A 22,593-nucleotide genomic window follows, 5' to 3' on the forward strand; every position below is an offset into this window, starting at 1 on the left:
AGAGAGAGCTGAATGAGTGGAAGCGTTTTCACCCCAGGAGGCTGCATGGAGCCGCTTCCCCCAGTTTGAGAGTAAGGCAGCTCAGGCTGTGCCGGATGCCCCCGGCCCTGCCTTGAGGTAGAACACAGGAGCCGCGGGTGGTGGGGCCCATCTCCATGCTGTCCTGGGAGCAGCCCCCTCCCTCCTCCCTGCCTCACCCCTGCATCTCCACGGTGGCCAGACAGCCAGTCTTCTTGATGGTTCCCACTCCCTTTTGTTTCGCACCTGGGATCTGCCCTAGTGGCTGGGTGTGGAATTTAGCTTTGTGAACAGTGACCCATCAATGTAATAAGCTTTGGAACATTCACTGTAAGATGAATTAGAGAGGACATGGGAAATCTCATTAAGTCTTAAAATTAATTTAAGTTAATTTATCTGTCGTCTGAAAGAAATGTTTATCCTAAGAGTATATATATCTATTTCCCCTTTGGTTAGAATAACTGGGACAATATGTACATGTGCAGATGGACTGACTTTAATTTTCTAGCCGTCTTAATGAGATTTGTAAGCTGTAGAAAAAAACACCTTGTTCAAAGCATCAGGTTTTATCTTGCGTATAGATCAACAGCCTCTTTTAAGATGAGGTGGTTGTATCCACTCTGCTATACTTGTTGAAAGGTAGTTTTAGTAGTTCTTCTAGGAATGTGTTTATGTTCTGCTTAAAACGGGCCATTGTTCTGGCAAAATGTTGTACTAGGAGAATGTACTGCGCTATTTACTACAGCCGTGTCACTTACCAAATGGCCATGCCACCAGCATCAAAGAGATAGTGGTGTTGACTACCTCTTGAATTACTGACAGTTAACAGCCCCTGGCCCTCATCTCTTGACTGGCTCTACCTAGTAGGAGTTGCTTTCTGATTCGAACAACTCGAACCATACTAGAGACCAAAGTGAACACTGATTTCTATTTGTCTTTAATACTGTGTCTTATCTAGTGTTTTACAGTTTATCCTACGTAGTTTAGAGATTACCTCATTGTCCGTTTTGACTCGCGTCGTTTACAAGCTCAAAAAAAAAAAAAATCACTTGAATCGACAGTTTGTCAAAGGAAGAGAAGATTGTGATGTCTTGAAGGGCGACTCACCTGTTTACTGTCATCTTCACGGACTAACGCACTGATCGCCCTTCTGCAAGATCCTGTATTTTCTACTAGCATTTCACGCCTAATGTCTTATTTCTGTCAATCATGGATATTGTGAGGTTAAAGAGGATCACTTGATTAAAAAAAAAAATAAACCTATAATGTTGCCATTTCTAGTGGCCGTTGGAAATTTTTCTGTGGTTTGCGTAGTTGAAGGGCCCACGCCGGTCCCTCTCCCAAACTCTTGCTCTCCAGCCCGACGCACCCAGCAGACCCGAACATGTCAAGACAGGTCACTTTGGGTTTGATGCGTCTTGGGAAAGACACACTTTACCAAAGCGGCTAACTGACCCTCGCAGCCACCACCCGAAACACCAAATCCAGCTGCCCCGTACATCGTAGCCGAAGGTGACGGTTGGTGTCAAAATCTCTTAGCCATATGGTCACCCACAGTGTCGAAAGACCCAAAACCCTCGGCAGAGCTAGGTTTATAGAATTTTCTTGCAGTCTTTCAGATGAATCTTAAACTCTTTGAAAAGCACAACTGATCAGGGCCAGCGTGCATCAGTACCAGCCACCTGATATGCTGAATGTAGAGTTAGCATAATTCTTTTTAAGATGTAAGACTGTATTTATTATTTATTTACGACGTGACTCTTAAAACCTTACCAGTGCAGCTGTTGAGTTCATCTGTCGATCCCACCCACCATAAAGGACAGTTATTTAAATCATGTCATTTTCCAGTAACCATGTGAAGGATTGTATACTTGGATGTTTCTATAACGGTGATTGTACACGTATTTTTATCATCATGTTTTCATTGAGGTCTACTATTTGAAGGAGTAGCTTTGCATTGTCACATGATGTACCTTTTTAACAATTAAAATTTTTTTAATCTAATGAGGATTTTCCATTTTCTTGGAGAGAGGCATGACTGAACACCCCTGTCATATTTCAATTCAGTGTAATTAAGGTGCAGAGTTAGCCTGAGAAGACAAGTTTTTAAGTTCTTTCATCTTAGGACCCTATTGTGTGCTAGTTGAATTTGAAGTATGTTTAAAAGTATCATAGGATTCTGGTAGCTCAAATACAATCCTTAGGCAAGAGAGAGATTCCCCCGCCCACCCCAACCCAAAATGTCTTGCCATGCACTACAGTTTCTTCTGAATTACTCTGCTATAGAACTTAGTTCTCACCAGAGGGCTTTTAATGACCCTTGGGTTCTTTAAGCAACCCATCTCTGGTCACCCAGATTTATTACTCCCCCTCATAATGCCTTTCTTATCCATTCAGGTTCCAAACCCCTTGGAAAACTGCCAGTTTGTTTAAAGAGGGCGGTCAGAACTCATAAAGCATCAGCTCCTGGCTTGTGTAGACTGGTTTCCATAATTTCTGAAACTTGAAAAAATCCTAGCTAGAGGAAAATCTTCCATCTCCCCTGTACTGTCTCAAGCACTTGGTCCAGGGCCCAGTACACACACAATAGAGACTCAATAAATACTACTGATTGGTAGGGCAAGTGAGCCAAGGTGGTAAAGAACCCCAATGTCAAAGGCATACATGCAGGAATCCCTAATTGGTAAACTTGTCCCATGGCCATTTGTCCTTGTAATCTAATGTAACAACTTCTTTGTTAACAGGTTTTGAGGGTCTGAATTCTACCCTTTCCAGTCATTGTTTGTGATACGATGCCTTGAGGGTGAGGGAGATTCCTGTGGGGGCCTTTCAGTTTGGCTTGTTGATTGCATTCAGTCACTTGTGTACTTATGGGGGGTGGGGGGGGTGGTGTTAATGGAAATAGCTAAAGGGAAGATATGGGATGACTTAATAAGCAATGAAATTTTGGGATAACATACACTCTCTTCCACCATTTCTAATTCAATCTAGGATGGAGGGTCCTGCGAAGCAGCGTGGCTCAGTGGAAAGAGCACGGGCTTTGGAGTCAGAGGTCATGAGTTCGAATCCCAGCTCTGCCACTTGTCAGCTGGGTGACTTTGGGCAAGTCACTTCACTTCTCTTGTGCCTCAGTTACCTCATCTGTAAAATGGGGATTAAGACTGTGAGCCCCACGTGGGACATCCTGATTCCCGTGTCTACCCCAGCGCTTAGAACAGTGCTCGGCACATAGTAAGCGCTTAACAAATACCAACATTATTATTATTAGACCCTTCCAAGTGTTGAACTGCTTGTGCCAGCAGCAATTCTAGGGAAAACATAGGCTGTTTCAAAATTCACCCAGGAAGTCCTACCCACAACCAGATTTTCATTGTCAACACTGAATTCAGTGCTGTTCCAAAATATTGCTACTAACTCAGTCTTGCTCTCCCACAATGGACTCTCCCACCTCTCTCCAATAAGTTATATTGATTGCTTACTATGTGCTGAACACTGTGTTATGTGCTTGGGAGGGGATGATATATCAGACTTGGCAGACGTTCTCTGGTCACAGGTTTAATCTATAGTCTCCGTCACGGACTCTCCCTCATGTCCAGGACAGCCATCCAACAGTAACAAATATCATTAAAATAGTGGTATTTGTTAAGCACTCACAAACGAAGCACTGTATTAAGCAGTGAGGTAGATAAAAGATAATCCCTCTGTCCCACAAGAGACTCACAGTCTAAGGAGGGAGAACAGGTATCTAATCCCCATTTTACAGATGAGGTAACTGAGGCATTATAAAGTTAAATGGCTTGCCCATGGTCACAATAGGCAAGTGGTGGAGCCAGGATTAGATTCCCAGGCCTGGGTTCTTTCCTCCAAGATGCTACTTAAGAGTAGGTTCACTTTCCTTTGTCTGACCTTGTTACTCAGTGCAGTGACCTAGCACAAACTACCCAAAACCCCTGATTTTCTCCTCTCCATTCCTGACTCTTCCAGAGGTTGCTTCCCTCTAGTTGAAGCTTCTCTTCACCAAAACCAGGGGTGCCAGGGTAGAATCCCAGGCCAAGCCCCTCTCCACTCCCCCTCCTGGGGCCTTGGCCAGAACTGTACAAGTTTTGCCAATGCCGACAAGCTTCCTGGGAATGGTGATTGGGACAATAGAGGCCAGTGCTCTCTGCCTGGGGAGAATCCTTCCTGTTCTCTCCTCACCCCTTCCCTACCCTCTCTTTCCTTCCATTCCCTTACCCTCTATCCCCAACCCCACCTAACCACCAAGCTACTCTCCTTGGTTGCCCTGCTCTCCCCTCAAATTTAACATGTTTGAAACAGAACTCATTCATTTAATAGTATTTATTGAGCGCTTACTATGTGCAGACTCCATATCTTCCCGCCCAAACCCTCCTCCCCAGAACTTTCCCATCACTGTGGATGGTACCGCCATTCTTCCTGTCTCACAAACCCTTAATCTTGGTGTTATCCTTGACACCTAGCTCTCATTCAACCCACATATTCAATCCACTAAATTCACAACATCACTAAAATCTGCCCCTTTCCTCTCTATCCAAATGGCTACCACATTAATCCAGTCATTTATCCTATCATGCCTTACACAGCTTCTTTGCTTACCTCCCAGCCTCCAGAGTCTCTCCAGTCCAATCAGTACTTCATTTTTCTACAAAAACAGTCAGGCCATGTTTCCCCACTCCTCAAGAACCTCGAGTGGTTGCCCACCCACCACTGCATCAGAAAAAAACTTTTCATCGTGGGCTTTAAAGCACTCAATCACCTTGCCCCGTCTTACCTCGCTACTCTCCTACTACTGCCCAGGCCATACACTTCGCTCCTCTAATGCCAACCTTCTCAGTGTACCTCGACCTCATCAACCTTCCACCAACCTCTCTCCCTCATCCTGCTTCTGGTCTGGAACACCGTCCTCATATCCGACAGAAAATTACAGACCTCCCGGGCCTTCAAAGCCTTATTGAATGTACATCTCCTCCAAGAAGCCTTCCCTAAGCCCTTTTTTCCTTTTCTTCAACTCCCTTCTGCATCGCCTTGACTTGCTCCCTTTATTCATTCCCCCATCCCATCCCCATAGCAGTAAGCGTTCAATAAATAGAATTGTCTGACCGTCTGACCCACCTGGACTGTCTCCATCGCCAGCGTAGCCAAGCCACCACTAGAGGGAGACTTTTGCTTGCTCTGGCTGGACATTTGGAGGTTTTCCATTTTCCAATCTCCTCCTCCCGGCAAGGGACAAACAGCATCACCTAATGCCAAGAACCTTCCCGGAGCCCCAACAGCAGCCCGAGCCCTGGCCCACCTTCCTGTCCACACTAGGAGGGGGCTTCTTCAGCAGCCCTCTGGGCCTCTGATGCCACAGGGGCTGCATTCATTCTTTTACTCATATTTATTGTTTACTGTGTGCAGAACACTGTATCTAGTGCTTGGGAGAGTACAATTCAACACGAAACAGACACATTACCTGCCCACAGTTAGCTTACACGCCAAGTGCTGGGGGGCTGGGAGGGGGGAAGAAGTAAGGAAGGGCTTAGTTAAGATGTCCTTTTGGAGGAGACGTGTCCTCAATAAGGCTTTGAAGGGGAGAAGAGTGTCTGTCGGATTTGAGGACGGAGGGAATTCCAGGCCAGAGTCAGGACAGAGGTGAGGGGTCGGCGGTGCGACGGAGGCACATTGAGTTGGTGAGCATTAGAGGAGTGAAGTGTGCAGGCTGGGTTGTAGTAAGAGAGCATCGAGGTGAGGTAGGAGCGGGCAAGGTGAATGAGCGGTTTAAAGCCGATGGTGAAAGGTTTCTATAGAAACTTTTCCTCTGATGTGAAGGTGGATGGGCAACCACTGGAGGATCTAGAGAAGTGGGGTGACATTTCTGACATTCCTTCCCCTCCCCCTGTTCTACAAAGAGGAAAACTCTCCAGACATAAGCACGGTGTTGGTCTCCCCAACAGTGCCGTTCTCAAGTTACCAAGTGAAAGCCAATTGGTCGGTAGTATTTACTGAGTGCCTACTGTGTGCAGAGCACTGGACAAAGCAGTAGCACCACTGGGGCAGAACTGGAGTTTTACTTCCAAACACTCTGGAGGGCAAGTCCGGTTTCTGGCATCAAAAGGCTTCAAACGCCAAGATCCCAAACAGCCCAAGCTGGGGGAATCCTGGGGGAAAGGACACTGCTGGAACATGGGCAGGGCTGGAGGGAGGATGCAGAGCCCTGTTGGCCTGTCCCTCCCACTTCCCAATAGGGCGGACAGTGGACAGAGGTCAGGGAAGAAGAGACAGAAGATGCTATGAACCCAAGCCCTCCGCCCTCCAGGCTAAGCATGTCCTGGCATTTGGCTCGATCTGAGCCATGCCCTGCTCCAGCCCCAGTGAACACCCTCACCCATGCAACAGACTGGTCTGGCTGCCCATATCTTTTCCGGCCGCAGAGGGAGCCAAGTCACTCTCAGGACCTTGCAGGAAGTTCAAACGTGTCTTGCAGAAACACCCAAAATGCGGTGTAGTCTCCCCAACCCACTAGCCACAGCAGCTTACCTAAAAACCTCTAAGAGTCCAAGAATCCAAAAGGCCCAGCACAGTTCTGGGCCCTGGAGAGAGTACAACTGAGGAAAGACCTGGAAATCTCAGTCAGCAGATCATGCAATAAAGTGATGATGGCCATTTTTCCTGCTAGGTAATAATAATAATAATGATGTTGGTATTTGTTAAGTGCTTACTACGTGCAGAGCACTGTTCTAAGCGCTGCGGTAGACACAGGGGAATCAGGTTGTCCCACGTGGGGCTCACAGTCTTAAGCCCCATTTTACAGATGAGGGAACTGAGGCACAGAGAAGTTAAGTGACTTGCCCACAGTCACACAGCTGACAAGTGGAAGAGCTGGGATTCGAACCCATGACCTCTGACTCCAAAGTCCATGCTCTTTCCACTGAACCACGCTGCTTCTCAGTACAGTAATAATCATAATTGTAATTATTATAAGGTACAGTAATAATCATAATTGTAATCATAATAATGATGGAATTTATTGAGTTCTATGTGCCAAACACTGTGCTAAGAACTGGGGTGGGCAAAAGTTCATCAGACTGGACAAAGTGCTTGCCTCACACAGAACCGACAGTCTAAAAGGGAGGGAAATAGGTATTTCATCCCCAATTTAGAAATGAAGAAACTGAGACTCAGAGAAATTAAGTGACTTGCCCAAGGTCACACAATAGGCAAATGGCAGACTGGGACTAAAACCCAATCTAGGAAGAAGCAGCATTGCCTAGTGGATAGAGCCTGGGAATCAGAAGGACCTGGGTTCTAGTCCCAGCTCACAGTCACAGTCTCAATCCCCATTTTACAGATGAGGTAACTCAGGAATAGAGAAGTGAAGTGACTTGCCCAGGGTCACACAGCAGATGAGTAATAATAATAATAATGTTGGTATTCGTTAAGCGCTTTCTATGTGCAGAACACTGTTCTAAGCGCTGGGGTAGATACAGGGTAATCAAGTTGTCCCACGTGAGGCTCACAGTTAATCCCCATTTTACAGATGAGGTAACTGAGGCACAGAGAAGTTAAGTGATTTGCCCACAGTCACAGAGCTGACAAGTGGCAGAGCTGGAATTCGAACCCATTACCTCTGATTCCCAAGCCCGGGCTCTTTCCCCTGAGCCACGCTGTTTCGCCCAAGGTCACACAGCAGACGAGTAGCGGAGCCAGGATTAGAACCCATGACCTTCTGACCCCCAGGTCCGTGCTCTATCCACTACACCATGCTGCTTCTCATCTGATGCTTGCCCAGAGATGCTCCTTCCCACAATGCCATGGGACGTCGATTCTGCTGAGATGCACACAATTGGGAGATGTCCCTCATTCTGCCACCAGAACGTTGCTCAAATCATCAGTGCTTCCCTCACGCCAATATCCCTGTAACATAAGAGACGCAAACTAAAATCCTTAAACAGCCCTGAACATCCTCTGGCTGGCCTGAAAGAAGGATGAAACAGGTGGAGGTATTGTACTCTCCCAAGTGCTTAGTACACTGCTGCTTGAGAAGCAGCATGGCTTAGTGGAAAGAGCCAGGGCTTGGGAGTCAGAGGATGTGGGTTCTAATCCTGGCTCTGCCACTTGACTGCTGTGTGACCTTGAGCAAGTCACTTAGCCATGGCACAGAGAAGTTATCTCATCTGTAAAAAGGGGATTAAGACTGTGAGTCCCACAGGGGACAACCTGAATACCTTATATCTATCCAGTGCTTAGAACAGTACCTGGCACATAGTAGGTGCTTAAAAAATACCTTTGTTATTATTATTAGAGTGCTCTGCACAAGGAAGCACTTAATAAATAGAAAAGAAAGAAAGAAAGAAAGAAAGAAAGAAAGAAAGAAAGAAAGAAAGAAAGAAAGAAAGAAAGAAAGAAAGAAAGAAAGAAAGAAAGAAAAGAATCTTAATGACATCACTGAGCTGAGCCAATCCTGGTTCAGGAATGGGCTCAGATTTCTGGATCAGCTGAGGATAATAATAATAATAATAATAGTGTTTGTTAAGCACTTACTTTGTGCCAAGCACTGTTCTAAGCACTAGAGTAGATACAAGATTATCAAGTTGTCCTACTTGGGGCTTACAGTCTTAACCCCATTTTATAGATGAGATAACCGAGGCACAGAGAAGTAAAGTGACTTGCCCAAAGTCACACACCTGACAAGTGTCAGAGTTGGGATTAGATGTAAAACACCCTTGGGGGAGGCAGGGTGGGACCTTTGTCTCCAAGGAGGAAGGTTCAAACAGAGGAGGAGTTAAAGGCATTTTAAAGTGACACTGGGCTGGGGTCTGCATTTTATGACTGGATTTGATCTTCTGTCCTTTTGCTGCTTGGTTATCTGCTGACCATTTGTTTAAAACCAACAGCCTTTGAGGGCTTCACTAAACTCTGCCCCCTCAGCTCCAGAAGAATAACTTTTATCTCTTGTCCTATCCAAGAGAGTGCAGCTGGATGGGTGGGTTCCACTTCCCCATTGCCCCACCACTGGGGAGAGGCGAAAACTTTAGGACTCAAATCCTCTCAAGCGCTGTTCATTCATTCAATCGCATTTTTGAGCGCTTACTGTGTAGAGCACCGTACTAAGCATTTGGGAGAGTACAATACACCAGTAAACGGATACGTTCTCTGCCCACAAGGAGCTTACAGTCTAGAGAGGACTGATCTCAACCCCAACACAGAGCAGGACAACAGTGGGAATTCTGGGTGGCCCAGTGGAAATAACTTGGGGCTGAGAGTCAGGAAATGCAGGTTCTGCTCCCAGTTCTCCCACAGACCTGCTGGGTGAATTTGGAAAATTCACTCATTCTAGGCTCTGTTTTGTCCTCTGGAAAATGGGGATTAGATCCCCATTCTTACTAAGTGCTTAATAAATATCATAATTATCAAAAAGCATACCCCCTGGGTCCCCAAAAACTTCTGTTGCTGTTTAGGAAGCTAACGTTTTCAGGGGAATAATGTTGGGGGACAGGGGTGGGGAACAGTGTGCATAGAGATGAGAAGCCGCATGGCCTAGCGGATGGAGTCAGAAGTACCCAACTCCACCACGTATCTGCTATGTGACCATGTGACCTCTTCTCAGAGAAGCAGCGTGGCTCAGTGGAAAGAGCACGGGCTTTGGAGTCAGGGGTCATGAGTTTGAATCCCAGCTCTGCCACTTGTCAGCTGTGTGACTGTGGGAAAGTCACTTAACTTCTCTGTGCCTCAGTTACCTCATCTGTAAAATGGGGATTAAGACAGTGAGCCCCACGTGGGACAACCTGATTCCCCTGTTCTACCCCAGTGGTTAGAACAGTGCTCTGCACATAGTAAGCGCTTAACAAATACCAACATTATTATTATTATTCTCTCTGGGCCTCAGTTAACTCAGCTGTAAATGGGGATCGAGACTGTGAGTCTCATGTGGGACATCCCAGTTTGCTTGTATCCAATCCCAGTGCTCAGTACAGTGCCTGTACATAGTATTCATTCATTCAATAGTATTTATTGAGCGCTTACTATGTGCAGAGCACTGTACTAAGCGCTTGGGATGAACAAGTCGGCAACAGATAGAGACAGTCCCTGCCGTTTGACGGGCTTACAGTCTAATCGACTATAGTAAGCACTCAACAAATACCACTATTACAATTATCATTGTCAGGCCCTGCCAGGCTGCTCTGGGGCACTGAACCTGAGGCGGGAACCCCTGGAGCTGCTGCAGAGTTCCCGAAACAAACCCTTGGTTTGTTCCCTAGCTAGGCCCATAACCTCAGGCCCACCCTCAACCTGGGCTCCCACTGGCCAGCCTCTCCAACCCACAGGACTCAGGACAGTAATCTTCATTTTACATTTAAATTTGGAGAATTTCTGGCTCCTGACTTCCTGATGTTTGGTGTTAGGCCAGAAGTCTCTTTTGTAAATATTTATGTAGATTAAACACACACAAACACACACAGACACTCTGCCTCATTCTCTCTCTTTAATGGGCCAAAAACTAATTTCTAAAGAGGCTGAGCAAAAGGGCCCCACTTCGATACAGTCCTTGTGGGCTGGGAATGTGTCTACCATCTCTTATATCATACTCTCCCAAGCGCTTAGGACTGTGCTCTGCAAACAGTAAATGCTCAGAAAATATAATTGATTGATTGAAGAATGGTTGGGTGTGTCTTCAAGAAGCAGCATAACCTGGTAGAAAGGCACAGGACCCGGAGTCAGGAGACTTGTGTTTCAACCCAGTTCCACCACTCACCTGCTGTGTGACCTCGGGAAAGTCACATAATTTACCTGGGTCTCAGTTTCCTCATATGTAAAATGGGGATTAAAAACCTGTTCTCTCTCCCAACGTAGATTGCGAATTCTATCTGAGACAAGATTAAATCCAATCTGCTTACATTATTTTTTATGGCACTTGTTAAGCACTTACTATGTGTCAAGCACTGTACTGAGCACTGGAGTAGATACAAAATAATCAGGTTAGATGCAATCTGTATTCCACATAGAGCTCACAGTGTTAACCCCCATTTTACAGATTAGGTAACTGAGGAAGAGAGAAATGAAGTGACTTGCCCCAAGTCACACAGCAAGCAAGTGGTGGAGGTGGAAGCAGCTTGGCCTAGTGGCTAGAGCATAGGCCTGGGAGTCAAAAGACCTGGGCTCTAACCCCAGCACTGCCACGAGTCCAATGCATGCCTTGGGTATACTTCATTTCACTTCTCTGTGCCTGTTACCTCATAAGTAAAATGGGGATTAAGACTGTGAGTCCCATGGGGGACAGGAACTGTGTCCAACCTAATTAATTTGTATCTACCCTATCGCTTAGACAAGTGCCTGACATATAGTAAGTGCTTAACAAGTCCATTAAAAAAACTAAAAAACCCAGGTCCTTCCAAATCCCAGGTCCATGCTCCAGCCACTAGGTTACATTTCTTCTTGTTCCTTCCCCCAGGACTTGGCACATCATAATCACTTAAATGCCACACTATTACTATCATCTCCACACTCTCCCTTGCTTTGCTTTTAGAATCCTGCTGCCTATGCCCACTTATTCCCCCTGTGCCTCATGATCTCCTAGCAGTGGGGAGAAAAGGCCACCCCTCTGTTACTCAGCTAAAACCAGAGGGACCGTGGCACCAGGACTCTCACTCTTCAGGAACCCCCAGGGCCAGCCAGCTCCAGGTTTTTCCCCCGGATCCCCTGATCTCTGCTGGACTGCTGATGCCCTCAGGAGAGAAAGGGTCAGCACAGCGGTGTGTTGCTTACCAAACATTTGCTCCTACTGCTTCAGAAGCAGGATGTAAACTATGCCTCACGGTGTCTTCTATTATTTCATCTCTTTGGGGTGGTTAGGATGGAGTCCTGCTTGGAGGCAGGGGCAGAGAGTGAAAGACTTAGATGACCATCTAGATCCCCCAGTTCTATGCTACATTCAAGTTTGACACAAAACAAGCGGAATGATTTGGTGTGGGCTTAGTGTAGTATAAAAGGAGTTGGGTCAATCTCTTCATTATACAGTTTACCTAACACAATTTCATCCTAGCCCAGTACATTCAGGGAGAGGTGACAAATAAACTCTTTCGTGCTGTTTGTCTACAAACTTGACAAGCACTCTCTGTTTTAGAGATTTGTCAGGAACTTTTTATTTACCACCTCAAAATAAATACCAACTCACTCACTCCTGCCTGCTTCAGTTCACAAACCATTTCCAGTGCAAAAATGGACCAGACCACATGCTATTGCTTGAGAAAGGCCCCGGGGAAAATCAGGCCTTTGTGTTGTGATGTCATTGGGGAAATCAGGCCTTTGTGTTGTGATGTCATCTTCAAGCAGCTGTCAAACAGCGGTGAAAGAATGAACACATCAGTGGCAAACTGGAGAGAAAGGAGTTGCTTTCACGTTTCCCTGAACCACTAGAGTTTCTCTTGGCCAGAACAACCTAGCTGTAGTGAACTTTACTTTCACTCTAAGAAAACACTAGCTGTGCCTAGTTGAAAGAGTACAGCTCTATAGTCAGAAGACCTGGGTAATAATCCTACCTCTGCCCCTTGCCTCCAGTGGACATATGTCAAGTGATTACTATGTGCCAAGCATTGTACTAAGCACTGGGGTAAATTCAAGGAAATACAAGGAAATCAGGTCAGACACAGTCCTTGTCCCTTTAGACTGTGAGCTTTTTTGGGGCAGGGATTGTCACTGTTCATTGCTGTACTGAACTTTCCCAAGCACTTAGTATAGCGCTCTGTATACAGTAAGCACTTAATAATAAATAAGATTGAATGAATAAATGGCCTCACAGTTTAAGGGAAAGAGAGAACAGGTATTTAATCCCTTTTTTACAGATGAGGAAATTGAGGCACAGATTAGTTAAGTGACTTGCCCAAACTCACCCAGTAAGTAAGTGGTGGAGCCACAGTTAACACCCAGATATTCAGTTTTCTCACTTGTAAAATGGAGATAAGATATAAGTTCTCCTGCCTCTTAGATTGTTAGCCCCTTGTGGGACAGGTGCTGTTTCTGAACTGACTGCACTGTATCTACGTTAGCACTTAACGCATAGTAAGCACTTACTAGATACCACAGTTATTATGATGCCTGTGCTTGGGTCAGCAGTGAATGGGATGAAGCCAAGCCCACCTGATCTTACAATCCTGCTCCTTAGCCAGGAGTTTTGCCTACAAACCCCAGAGGGGCCTCGATTCCAGGGCCAGGAGGGTCATGAGTATGAGCCAAGCTGGGCAAGAGCATAATCATTTCAAAGCTGAGTCGCTAGAACCTAGGGCCGCTACTGGGAGGCAGTGAGTGTGGTGTGGGCGCCAAGACCAGTCTTCACTGCCACTTGCCCCTAGAAGGGGGTTTCATTGAACGTCCCACCATTTTGTGTCTCAGTCATGTTGGGGGCACTACATTTTTCTGTGATCATGTCAAACAGAGGGGGAATGCGATCCACTTCCTAGAGGCACAACTGTTTATTGCTGGCTGACAAAGACAAAATGTGGACAATGAGAGAAAACTTTCCACTGGTCTTCTAACAGAATGGAGACAGAAACATCAATGTCTAGCTAACCAGTTACTCAAATCTGTAGAACCAAACCTAGCTAAGGGTCACACAGAAGCTAAAATCACTCCAAAGTTTGGCCAGTAAAAGCCCGGCTGCCATTTTCTCCTTGACCCTCAACGACACCAGTCTGAGGGTGGCAGACGCAGGAAGCCACGTGGGGGCTGATGGCTCCCATCTCCGCCCCATTAGATGGCCTTCTGCCTAGCAAGGACTGCGTCTGCTCATGGCAGTCTCTGGAACCTGGGAGCAGCTGGAGATGGCGGTTCGAAGACGTCATCTTCCACCACTTCCTCGATTGGCTTCATCTTGGCAGAGGCCCTCAGGTAGGGTGAAGACACACCTGTCCGAGGTTACAGAGAGAAAAATGGATCAAGCCAGAGGTCAAGCCACATGTGATGCCCTGGCTCCAGAGAGGTTCAAAAAATTCCGGAGCAAAGGCACTGACTCCCGGAATGGAGTCTTTCCCCTCCCCGACAGTGGAAGTAACAGGCACCCACAGCCGCTGCCGGCCTGCGCGGACCACCCAGTTCTCTGAATCCTGGAGCCTGCTGGAACAGCCAGAACTTTCTGGGTTCTGAGGCCCAAAAGGAAACGGAGAATCTAAAGGAAGGAGGAAGAGGAGAGCATTGTCCAGATGCTAGCAGGGATAACTATCAGGGGCAGATTTGAGAGTTGGGAATTCTTAGTTCTTTCTATATCTCTTTGGTTAACATAATCACCCTAGTTCCCCAGGGTAAAATGGGAATGCCAACACCAACCTCTTGACAAAGAACTTCCAGATTCCTGAAATCTAATCACACAAGTATAAGCGTGACTAGAATCAGCAACAAAACCAGATATTTTTGATATTTTCCAGTCCATCTTTCTGTGTCCACATGAACTCTGGACATTCCAGAGTCCTGCTCCATGGTTAGACTAACATCATCAGGATGGCAGGCCTGCCAGCCTGGCAGCCCTAGTCCCTGAACTGCCAAGCAGCTCCCGGCAACCCCTAGCATCCCCAACTGCCACCCCAGCAGCCCCCGGGCCTCTATGGCCACCCAAGCAGCCCCCAGGTCTGCACTGTTGCCCCAGCAGCCCCTGGGCCTTCACCACCATCCCAGAACCTCCCCCTGGGCTTGTACCATTGTCCCAGAAGCCCCTGGACCACCACCTGTACCCTCTTCTTACTGAGGGTCCTTGGGAGAGCACCAGACTTTCAACCTTGAAGCCCTAGGCTCCAAACCTCAGCTTCTCTGGGCTGTCAGGGGACAACTGGGGGGAGCCCAGCTGAGACAGCACAGTGGGACACTGAGTGCAAGCCGCAGCCACGTGCAGTTAACACCAGAGGGAGAAGTGGCCTAAGGCCACTTCTAGGCCCTTGGAAAGCCAGCCTGGACTCACCCACAGCTGGTCAGTGGCAGCAGCAGGAGCAGAAGTAGCCGCCGCTTGCTGAGTGGCGGGGCAGAGGGGCCTGTTTGACCAAAACCTCTAGGGCTGGGCCAACTGCAGGAAGCAGGGTCAGGCCCAGAGTGTCTGAGGCTGTGCACACAGCCCCGGAGGGCAGAGGATTGAATGCCGAGGGATGTCTTACAGACAGCAGAGGAAGGGCTCAGGCCTGGGGGCCGAGGATTGACTGTCGAGGGATCCCTCACAGGCAGGGCAGCAGGGGCTCATGCTCCAGGGAGGGCATCATGCAAACACTATAACAGGTATATACCACACACAGGCCTCATTTCTTTTTAGGGACTCGCAGGGTCATCCAATTAAAATCATGCTGAAAACACAACAAAATTAAGGGACAGAGTAAAATTCAGAACCAGCTCTAGGTTGGCCATAGTTGGCCAGCCCCAGGAAAAGACCCTGGGATGACAATAGCCTGTCTAGGAGAGACAACAACACAGCACTTCCTAGGCACAGACACCATTTTAGCTGACGGCACGTTGATGATGCCTCCCACTCTCCAGCAGCTCAACGTGTGAGCAACACCCCTCCCCATGACCCTCAAACAAAAAGAATGAGCATCTCTCTCCCAAAGCCATCACTTTATCCCTCAAATCCACACTGTTAGAAAACTTTTCATGGCTGATTGGCCTATGGATGAGGAGAGACCCAGTGAGTTTCCAAGCTGGGGGATAGGTTTTGTTCTTGAGCCTAAATGGCCATGGGAGACAAGTCCAATCTTGTTCCAGGTTTGGCTCAAAATTACACTCCCAGCTTCCCCAATAATGTTCTCAGCCCTGGGCTATGATTTAGCTCCATGAAATATTAAAACAAGTTTAGCTTATGCTATAAAAATAAAAATCCCTTAGACCATAAGGATGTCATCCCTGTGAGCATTAAACCAGATGAATAATACATAGTACACACTGTCTAGATATGTTTATACACACACACACACACACACACACACGGTTTCAGAAACCATGAACCTGGAAGGGTCAGGGGACAGGCCACCTGCTCTCTGCCTATACCCAGAAGGCCCTTAAAAGGACTGGTTTTCTCTGGAGAAAGGAAAGAGCGAGCCCATCTTTTACACAAACTCCTCATCAGTGCCTCCACCTTAGCCGGTGCCCCTAAAGTGGTCCTGGCAGCCACGTGTGCTTGGTGTTTCCTGTTATAGCTCAGCTCTGCAGAACGTGGGTGGGGCGCTGTAACCGAGTGGACCTGGGGTGCATCCTCCCTGGGGAACTGGGTCAATCAAAAGTATTAATTTATTTATAATGGTATTGTTTAGCATTTCCTAAACAAGCTCTGGGGTAGGTAAAAGCTAATCAAGTTGGACAAGGTCTATATCCCACAATTTTTAATGGTATTTGTTAAGGGCTTAATAGGTGCCAGACACTGTAGTAAGCGCTGGGGTAGATACAAATCAATCAGGTTGGACACAGTCCATGTCCCATATGGGGCTCACAGTCAAGCCCCAGATGAGATAACTGAGGCACAAAGAAGTTAAGTGATTGCTCAAGGTCTCACTGAAGACAAGTAGCAGAGCCAGGATTATAACTCCAGTCCTCTGACTCCCAAGCTCACATTCTCTCCACTAGGCCACACTGCTTTTCTACTGAGAATCTTTATTGAGCACTTACTGTATGCAGAATACTGTACTAAGCACTTGGGAGAATACAATAGAACAGAGTCCATCCTGAAAGGGGATCTGCAGACAGAGTAGTGAGGCTGTCGCTCAGGTCTACAGGTGCAAAATCTCCTCACTCTTCCTACGGGGGGCTGCTGGTTGCCCTCCAGGGTTGCCTGGTCCATCAGCCCTCCCTGCTGGAGCCACTGAGGACAGAGCCCTGGTTCATGTTCCTGCCAATGCTCTGCGGAAATCAGACCCACAAATTTGAACTGCCAAGGGAGAAACAACAGTGGAAGAAATGGACGTGAGTGACAATTAGATGGGGCTAACGCAAGAGCTTCCAAGGAGGACCACTAGCCCCTTGGTCGAATGGACTGTTTAACCTATATTCATATCTGTAATTTATTTTAATGTCTGCTTCCCCATCTAGACTGTAGGCTCCTTGGGGGCAAAGAATATTTCTTCCAGGTCTTCTCTATTGTACTCTCCCAAGCACTTAGTCCAGTGCTCTGCACACAGTAAGCACTCAATTATGATCGACTGAGTCAGAAGGAAGCAAACATATTTTTGGTTACTGTTAATTCTCTCTTTGCAGTTCTGAATTCCTAATGAATGGTGGCAAAGTTAAAACTTAGAAGTCAAATACATAATGACTTGAGGCCCAGCAAATAGCCCAAGATGGAAGGAAAGGACTCATAATAATAACAGCTGTGGTGTTTGTTAAATGATTGCTAAGTCCCAAGCACTGCACTAAGTGCTAGGGTAGATACAAAACAATCGGGGCAGCCTCAGTCCCAGTCCCACATGGGGCTTTGACTGGCTTTCTGATTCCAGGAGGCTCAAACCTAACAACTTGCTCATCAAAGCCAGGATGACAGAGACATGAGGCATCAGGAGAAGCAGCGTTGCCTAATGGATACAGCACGGGCCTGGGAGTCAGTAATCCCTGGAGTCTAATCCCAGCTCCACCACTTGTCTGCTGGGTGACCCTGGGCAAGTCACCTCACTTCTCTGTGCCTCAGTTACCTCATCTGGAAAATGGGGATTAAGACAGTGAGCCCCCTGTGGGTCAGGGATTGCAACCAACCTGATCAACTTGTCTCTACCTCAACACTTAGCATAGTACAGTACATTGCACATAGTAAAGCACTTAACAGATACCATTAAAAAATGGAGGGGGGCTGATGGAGATAGGAAGCATTGGGGGGAGGGGCTGACAGAGACAGGAGTGCCAGGGGAGTTGACAGAGATGGGAGGCATCGGGACGGGGAAGGCTGATGGAGAAAGGAAGCGTCAGGAGAGGGGAGACTTACGGAGACTGGGGGCTGTGGGGGTCCCACGCAGGAAGTGCTGCAGCCCATCCTCACTGTCGCTGGAGCTGGCCATGCTGTTCCTCATCTGCATGACGGACAGCTGGGAGCAGATGCTGGGCTCCCTCTCCAGCTTCTTGGCTTTCTGCAAAACAAGGATGGCAACTGCGCCTCCAGGGGGGGCCCACAGTGACAAAGGGCCATTTCACCCTCTAGCACCTGAACCTCGGTTAGCAAGTTAAGACACTCAGGGCAGCAGTGTGGTCTAGTGGAAAGACCATGGGGCATGGAGCCAGGAGACCTGGGTTCTAAATACACACTGCCACTGATCTGCTGTGTGACTTGGGGCAAGTCATTTAGCCTCTCTGAGTCCCAGTTTCCTCGTCTGCAAAATAGTGATAAAACACCTGCTCTCCCTGCCTTTTAGTCTGTTTTGTGAAAGAAAGATGCTGCATCTGACAGGATTATCTCATATCTACCCCGACCCAAGGTCTTGGGTAACTTCGTCAGTTGTATTTCTATTTCCTCTGCTCTGCCCTTACTCCTTCCTTCCAACTCTCTGGCCCACTAGCTCTGTTGGGCCTCCTTGTGTGACAGATGCTACGTCATCATCATCATCGTCATCAATGGTATTTATTGAATGGTCACTGTGTGCATAGTACTGGACTAAGCACTTGGTAGAGTACAGTGAAATAAGAGTTTGATAGACCCATTCCCTGCACACAACAACTTTATAGTCTAGAGGGGGAGGCGGACACTAATACAAATGATGTATACATGGTGGGTTCTGAAGGGCTAATAGATGATGGTGTCAATGGAGGTGGATCTTAGGGGAGGTAAACTCTGAACAGGATGATGAAAATGCTGTTCTTTTAATTGTATTGTTGGGGAGTGAAAGGGTTAACGTTGAGGTGCCCCTGTGAGGCAGTTTCCAAGGTGACCAGGTCCCCAAGATAAGGGCAATAAAGTGGATTGGATGCAAAAAGTTTAGGATGCCTCAAGGCAATGCAGGGAAGGAACCATGGCCTCACCTTGATGAGCAAATATGCACTGGTGCAAAAATGTCATCTTGACATGCTTATGTAATCTTGGGCAAGTCACTTCACTTCTCTATCCCTCAGATTCCCTGTGGGACCTGATGATCTTATAGCTACCCTAGCGCTTGATCCAGTGCTTGGCAGCGTTTAACAAATACCACAATTTTATTATTATAAGCGCACACTACACCTGCACAGAAGACTGTGTGGGCAGAAAATGCCCTAAATTGCTCTACTTTCTGGACTGTACTCATCCGAACTGCGGGTGTTAAAATGTGAGCCCAAGTGTGGAGGTCTCCCAGGGAATCCAGGTAATAAAATCCACTCTGTTCCCACAAGGGATGTCTTTCCCTTCAGAAAACCAGAACTGGTTTCTTGGGGTGGTGAACGGTCAATTAGATCCACTCTGTGTTCAGACTAAACCATGGGTGTTATTGGCTGAGGGGAGCTGGGAGAAGAAGCTACTGAGGATTCCTGCTACATATTCATCAGATCTAAGCATAGAGCATGACCCTGGAAGTCAGAAGGTCATGGGTTCTGATTCCAGCTCCTCCCCCTGTCTGCTGTGTGACCTTGGGCAAGTCACTTAACTTCTCTGTGCCCCGGTTACCTCATCTGTAAAATGGGAATTAAGACTATGAGCCTCATGGGGGACATGGACTATGTCCAACCTGACTAGCTTGTATCTATTCCAGTGCTTAGTACAGTACCTTGCACATAATAAGTGCTTAAGAAATACCGTAAAAAGAAAAAAAAATCTAAGGGGCGTTCTGGGCATTGGGCAGGGAAGATTAGTCTCCCACTCTTAGCCAGGGTCCAAAGAACTGAACCCCCAAAACAACAGGGGAACATGAAAGGTCCCTATATGGTCTGCTGGCCACCTTTGGGGCAAGGTCAGTGACAAACGGCATGCAATAATGGTCTTCTCCCTTGGGGAAGAGTAAACCGTACCTTATCGCTGAGCGTGGGGTCATTCAGGGAGTAGAGTTTGTTGGTGATGTCTTTACCAATCAGGTACCGAAAGATCTCATACAGGAAGGGTTCAGTCTCCAGGAAGAACATTAACCGTTCCCGAGACCAGCACAGGAACCTGCAGTTGTCGTCGGCTACGATGGTGACCTGTGGAAAACAGGGGCTCCGGGCAGGTTCTGACCTTTAGTGAGAAGACGGTGACTTCACCCACATCAGGGAAGCCGGGAAGGGGTGAGAAAGAGCTCTAAACAGAGCTTAGTGGCCCACCGATGTTTCACCCAAGTTGCCTCATTATACCTTTTGCTTTATAAAGATCTCTTGCTACCTGTAATACATTGTTATCCCTTTCTGTAAGTAGGAAAGAAGCAAATTCTTCAAAAAAATCCCCCAAAGTCAAGTTTGACATGAATAAGTGCCCTTTACATGTTACATGAAAATGTCTAATACATAAGAAAAAAGATCCTTCATTCCCCAAACTACCTAGGCTAGGCAGATGCCCTTGGTTAGGAATCCAGGTTCACTAACCACCTGGATCAAGGAGAGAAAAGCAGAGCACACACAAAAAAAACCCAATTAAAATGCAGACCTGAAGACCTCTGTTACTAGAAAAAAATCCCTAGTCTTTTCAAGCTCAATGCCATGCCTGAACCTCGAGAATGTGCTCTCCCTGAGAGAGGCAGTGTGATCCTGCAGAATGAGTAAGGACTGGGCTGGGTCTTTGTCTCAACTCTGGCTAGTTACGTCACCTTGGGCAACTCACGTAAATTCCCTGAGCTTTAGTTTCTCCACCTGTAAAGTCCATTAGAACAGTGTAGCCTAGTGGCTAGAGCTTGGGCCTGGGAGTCAGAAGGAACTGGGTTTTAATAGTAGCTCTGCCACTTGACTGCTGTGTGACCCTGGGCAAGTCATTTCACTTCTCTGATACCTCAGTTACCTCATCTGTAAAATGGGGATTAAGACTGTGATCCCCATGTAGGACATGTACTGTGTCCAACCTGATTGTCTTGTCTCTACCTCAGAACTTTATGCAGTGCCTGGCACATAGTAAACACTTAGCAAATACCATAAAAAACAAAACCAGAAACCTGCTTTCCCTGCCTCAGATGGTGGCTGCTGAGATGGTGCAGACTGAGATGGTGTCCACTCTAAATACCTTCTATCTACCCCAGAACTCAACCAACAGTAATAAAATACTATTATTTCCCCAGTGTTTAGCACAGAGTAATACCCTAAATAAAATCTTCATTTAATTAACAATTCCTGAGTATATATGTTGCTCTTTCCTGGTTCCCAACAAGACTCCCCAAAGGGTTTCCATAAACAAAAACACCCAAGGCCAATCCTCTGTTGACTACATTGCTATGCATTAGTTTACAGGCAACCAATCCACTGGGTCAGCCCTCTGACCCCCCACCTCATGCATCATTCAGGGGGCAGCCCCAGCTCGCCTGGTGCCTCTCCTTAACTCACAGGCCCAGCCAGACTCAGCTGCACTGACCCGTACCTGGAACTTCTCACCCCGGTTCATCTGAGTTGACCGATATTCAGGAGAATCTACAAAGGCACAGGGGTAAATATTATGCAGAAAATGTCCTCGATAGGAGACCTTCATTCTGATGATAAAAACAATTGGTAAAAATACACATATAATATTTCAGTTATAAAAGGTGCAGGCATTTAACTAGAAAGTAACTAGGTAAGAGCTTCAGTGTGATTTTCCTTGTTTGTTTTAAAGGGTGGCATAGCAGGTGGGCAGGATGGTCTAGAGGGCAGAGTGTGAGGTGGGGAGTCAGAAGACTTGGGTTCTAGTTCCAGCTTTGCCTTGGGACTGCTGCGTGACCTTTGGCAAGTCACTTTAACCTGTCCAGGCCTTGGTTTTCCTCATTTGCAAAATGAGGAGACAGTCCTCTAGATTGTAAACTCATTGTGGGCAGGGTACGAGTCTACCAACTTTGTTGTATTGTACTCTCCCAAGTACTTAATGCAGTGCTCTGCACACAGTTTCTCTTAAGAAATATGTTTGGTTGGTGATAAAATCCCTGCTCTCCCTGCCTCTGAGACTCTGAGCCCCATTTGGACAGTCTGGATCAGAGCTGATTATTTGGTATCTAGTGTTCTAGGTGAGTCCAGGGTACAGAAAATGTCCTATCAGAAATTGTCACCCACTATTGCAGATAGACTCCAACACTCCTCCCTCAACCCCCTCCCCGACCGCCAAACACCCTGAGCCTGCTATCTAATAATAATGATGGTGTTATTATTATTATTATCGCCTAAGGGCAAATGTGACCACCCCTGGGTCACAGAAAGCACTTACTTCCCCTTCAGGAGAATACTGAGCCGGTCATCAACAGATGTCTTATCTTCGGCTGCATAGGTCTGCCCCTTCTGAAGCGTCTGGATGGAGCAGAACTGGCCCGTCAACCTCCGGAACATTTCTGGAGGCACCCGCAGTGGCTCAAACATTCGTCGATAGATCCCATTCAGCTCTTTCTCTATCTTGATCTGGAACGACACCGAGATGGGCTGCCCTGCTTCGCCCACTCCATTCAGACACAAAGGGTCTCTGAGAAGCCTCAGCACATTTTGCAGGCCTTTTTTTATGGTATTTGTAAAGTGCTTACTAGAACAGTGCTTGGC

The 22,593-nt window shown here is 47.0% G+C and overlaps 2 protein-coding genes across 3 annotated transcripts in view; one reads left to right on the forward strand and one right to left on the reverse strand.

Moving 5' to 3' along the window:
• Window positions 1-1,942, forward strand: part of LIN28B (lin-28 homolog B) — a 77,960-nt gene extending 76,018 nt beyond the window's left edge. The window contains exon 7 of the transcript XR_005661125.1: window positions 1,080-1,942. The gene's annotated coding sequence lies outside the window, so the exon portion shown is untranslated. The remainder of the gene's footprint in view (window positions 1-1,079) is intronic.
• Window positions 1,943-13,465: 11,523 nt separating this feature from the next.
• Window positions 13,466-22,593, reverse strand: part of LOC100074298 (popeye domain-containing protein 3) — a 43,853-nt gene continuing 34,725 nt past the window's right edge. For both annotated transcript variants that reach the window (XM_029047521.2, XM_029047519.1), the window contains 5 exons: window positions 22,271-22,458; window positions 21,458-21,566; window positions 19,933-20,100; window positions 17,948-18,089; window positions 13,466-13,916 (listed from right to left, as the gene is read on the reverse strand). In XM_029047521.2, coding sequence (XP_028903354.1) covers window positions 13,798-13,916; window positions 17,948-18,089; window positions 19,933-20,100; window positions 21,458-21,566; window positions 22,271-22,458 — 726 coding nt within the window. In that variant the 3' untranslated portion in view covers window positions 13,466-13,797. The remainder of the gene's footprint in view (window positions 13,917-17,947; window positions 18,090-19,932; window positions 20,101-21,457; window positions 21,567-22,270; window positions 22,459-22,593) is intronic.

This window comes from Ornithorhynchus anatinus, chromosome 19, assembly GCF_004115215.2.
Source record: "Ornithorhynchus anatinus isolate Pmale09 chromosome 19, mOrnAna1.pri.v4, whole genome shotgun sequence".
NCBI classification, from domain to species: Eukaryota; Metazoa; Chordata; class Mammalia; order Monotremata; family Ornithorhynchidae; genus Ornithorhynchus; species Ornithorhynchus anatinus.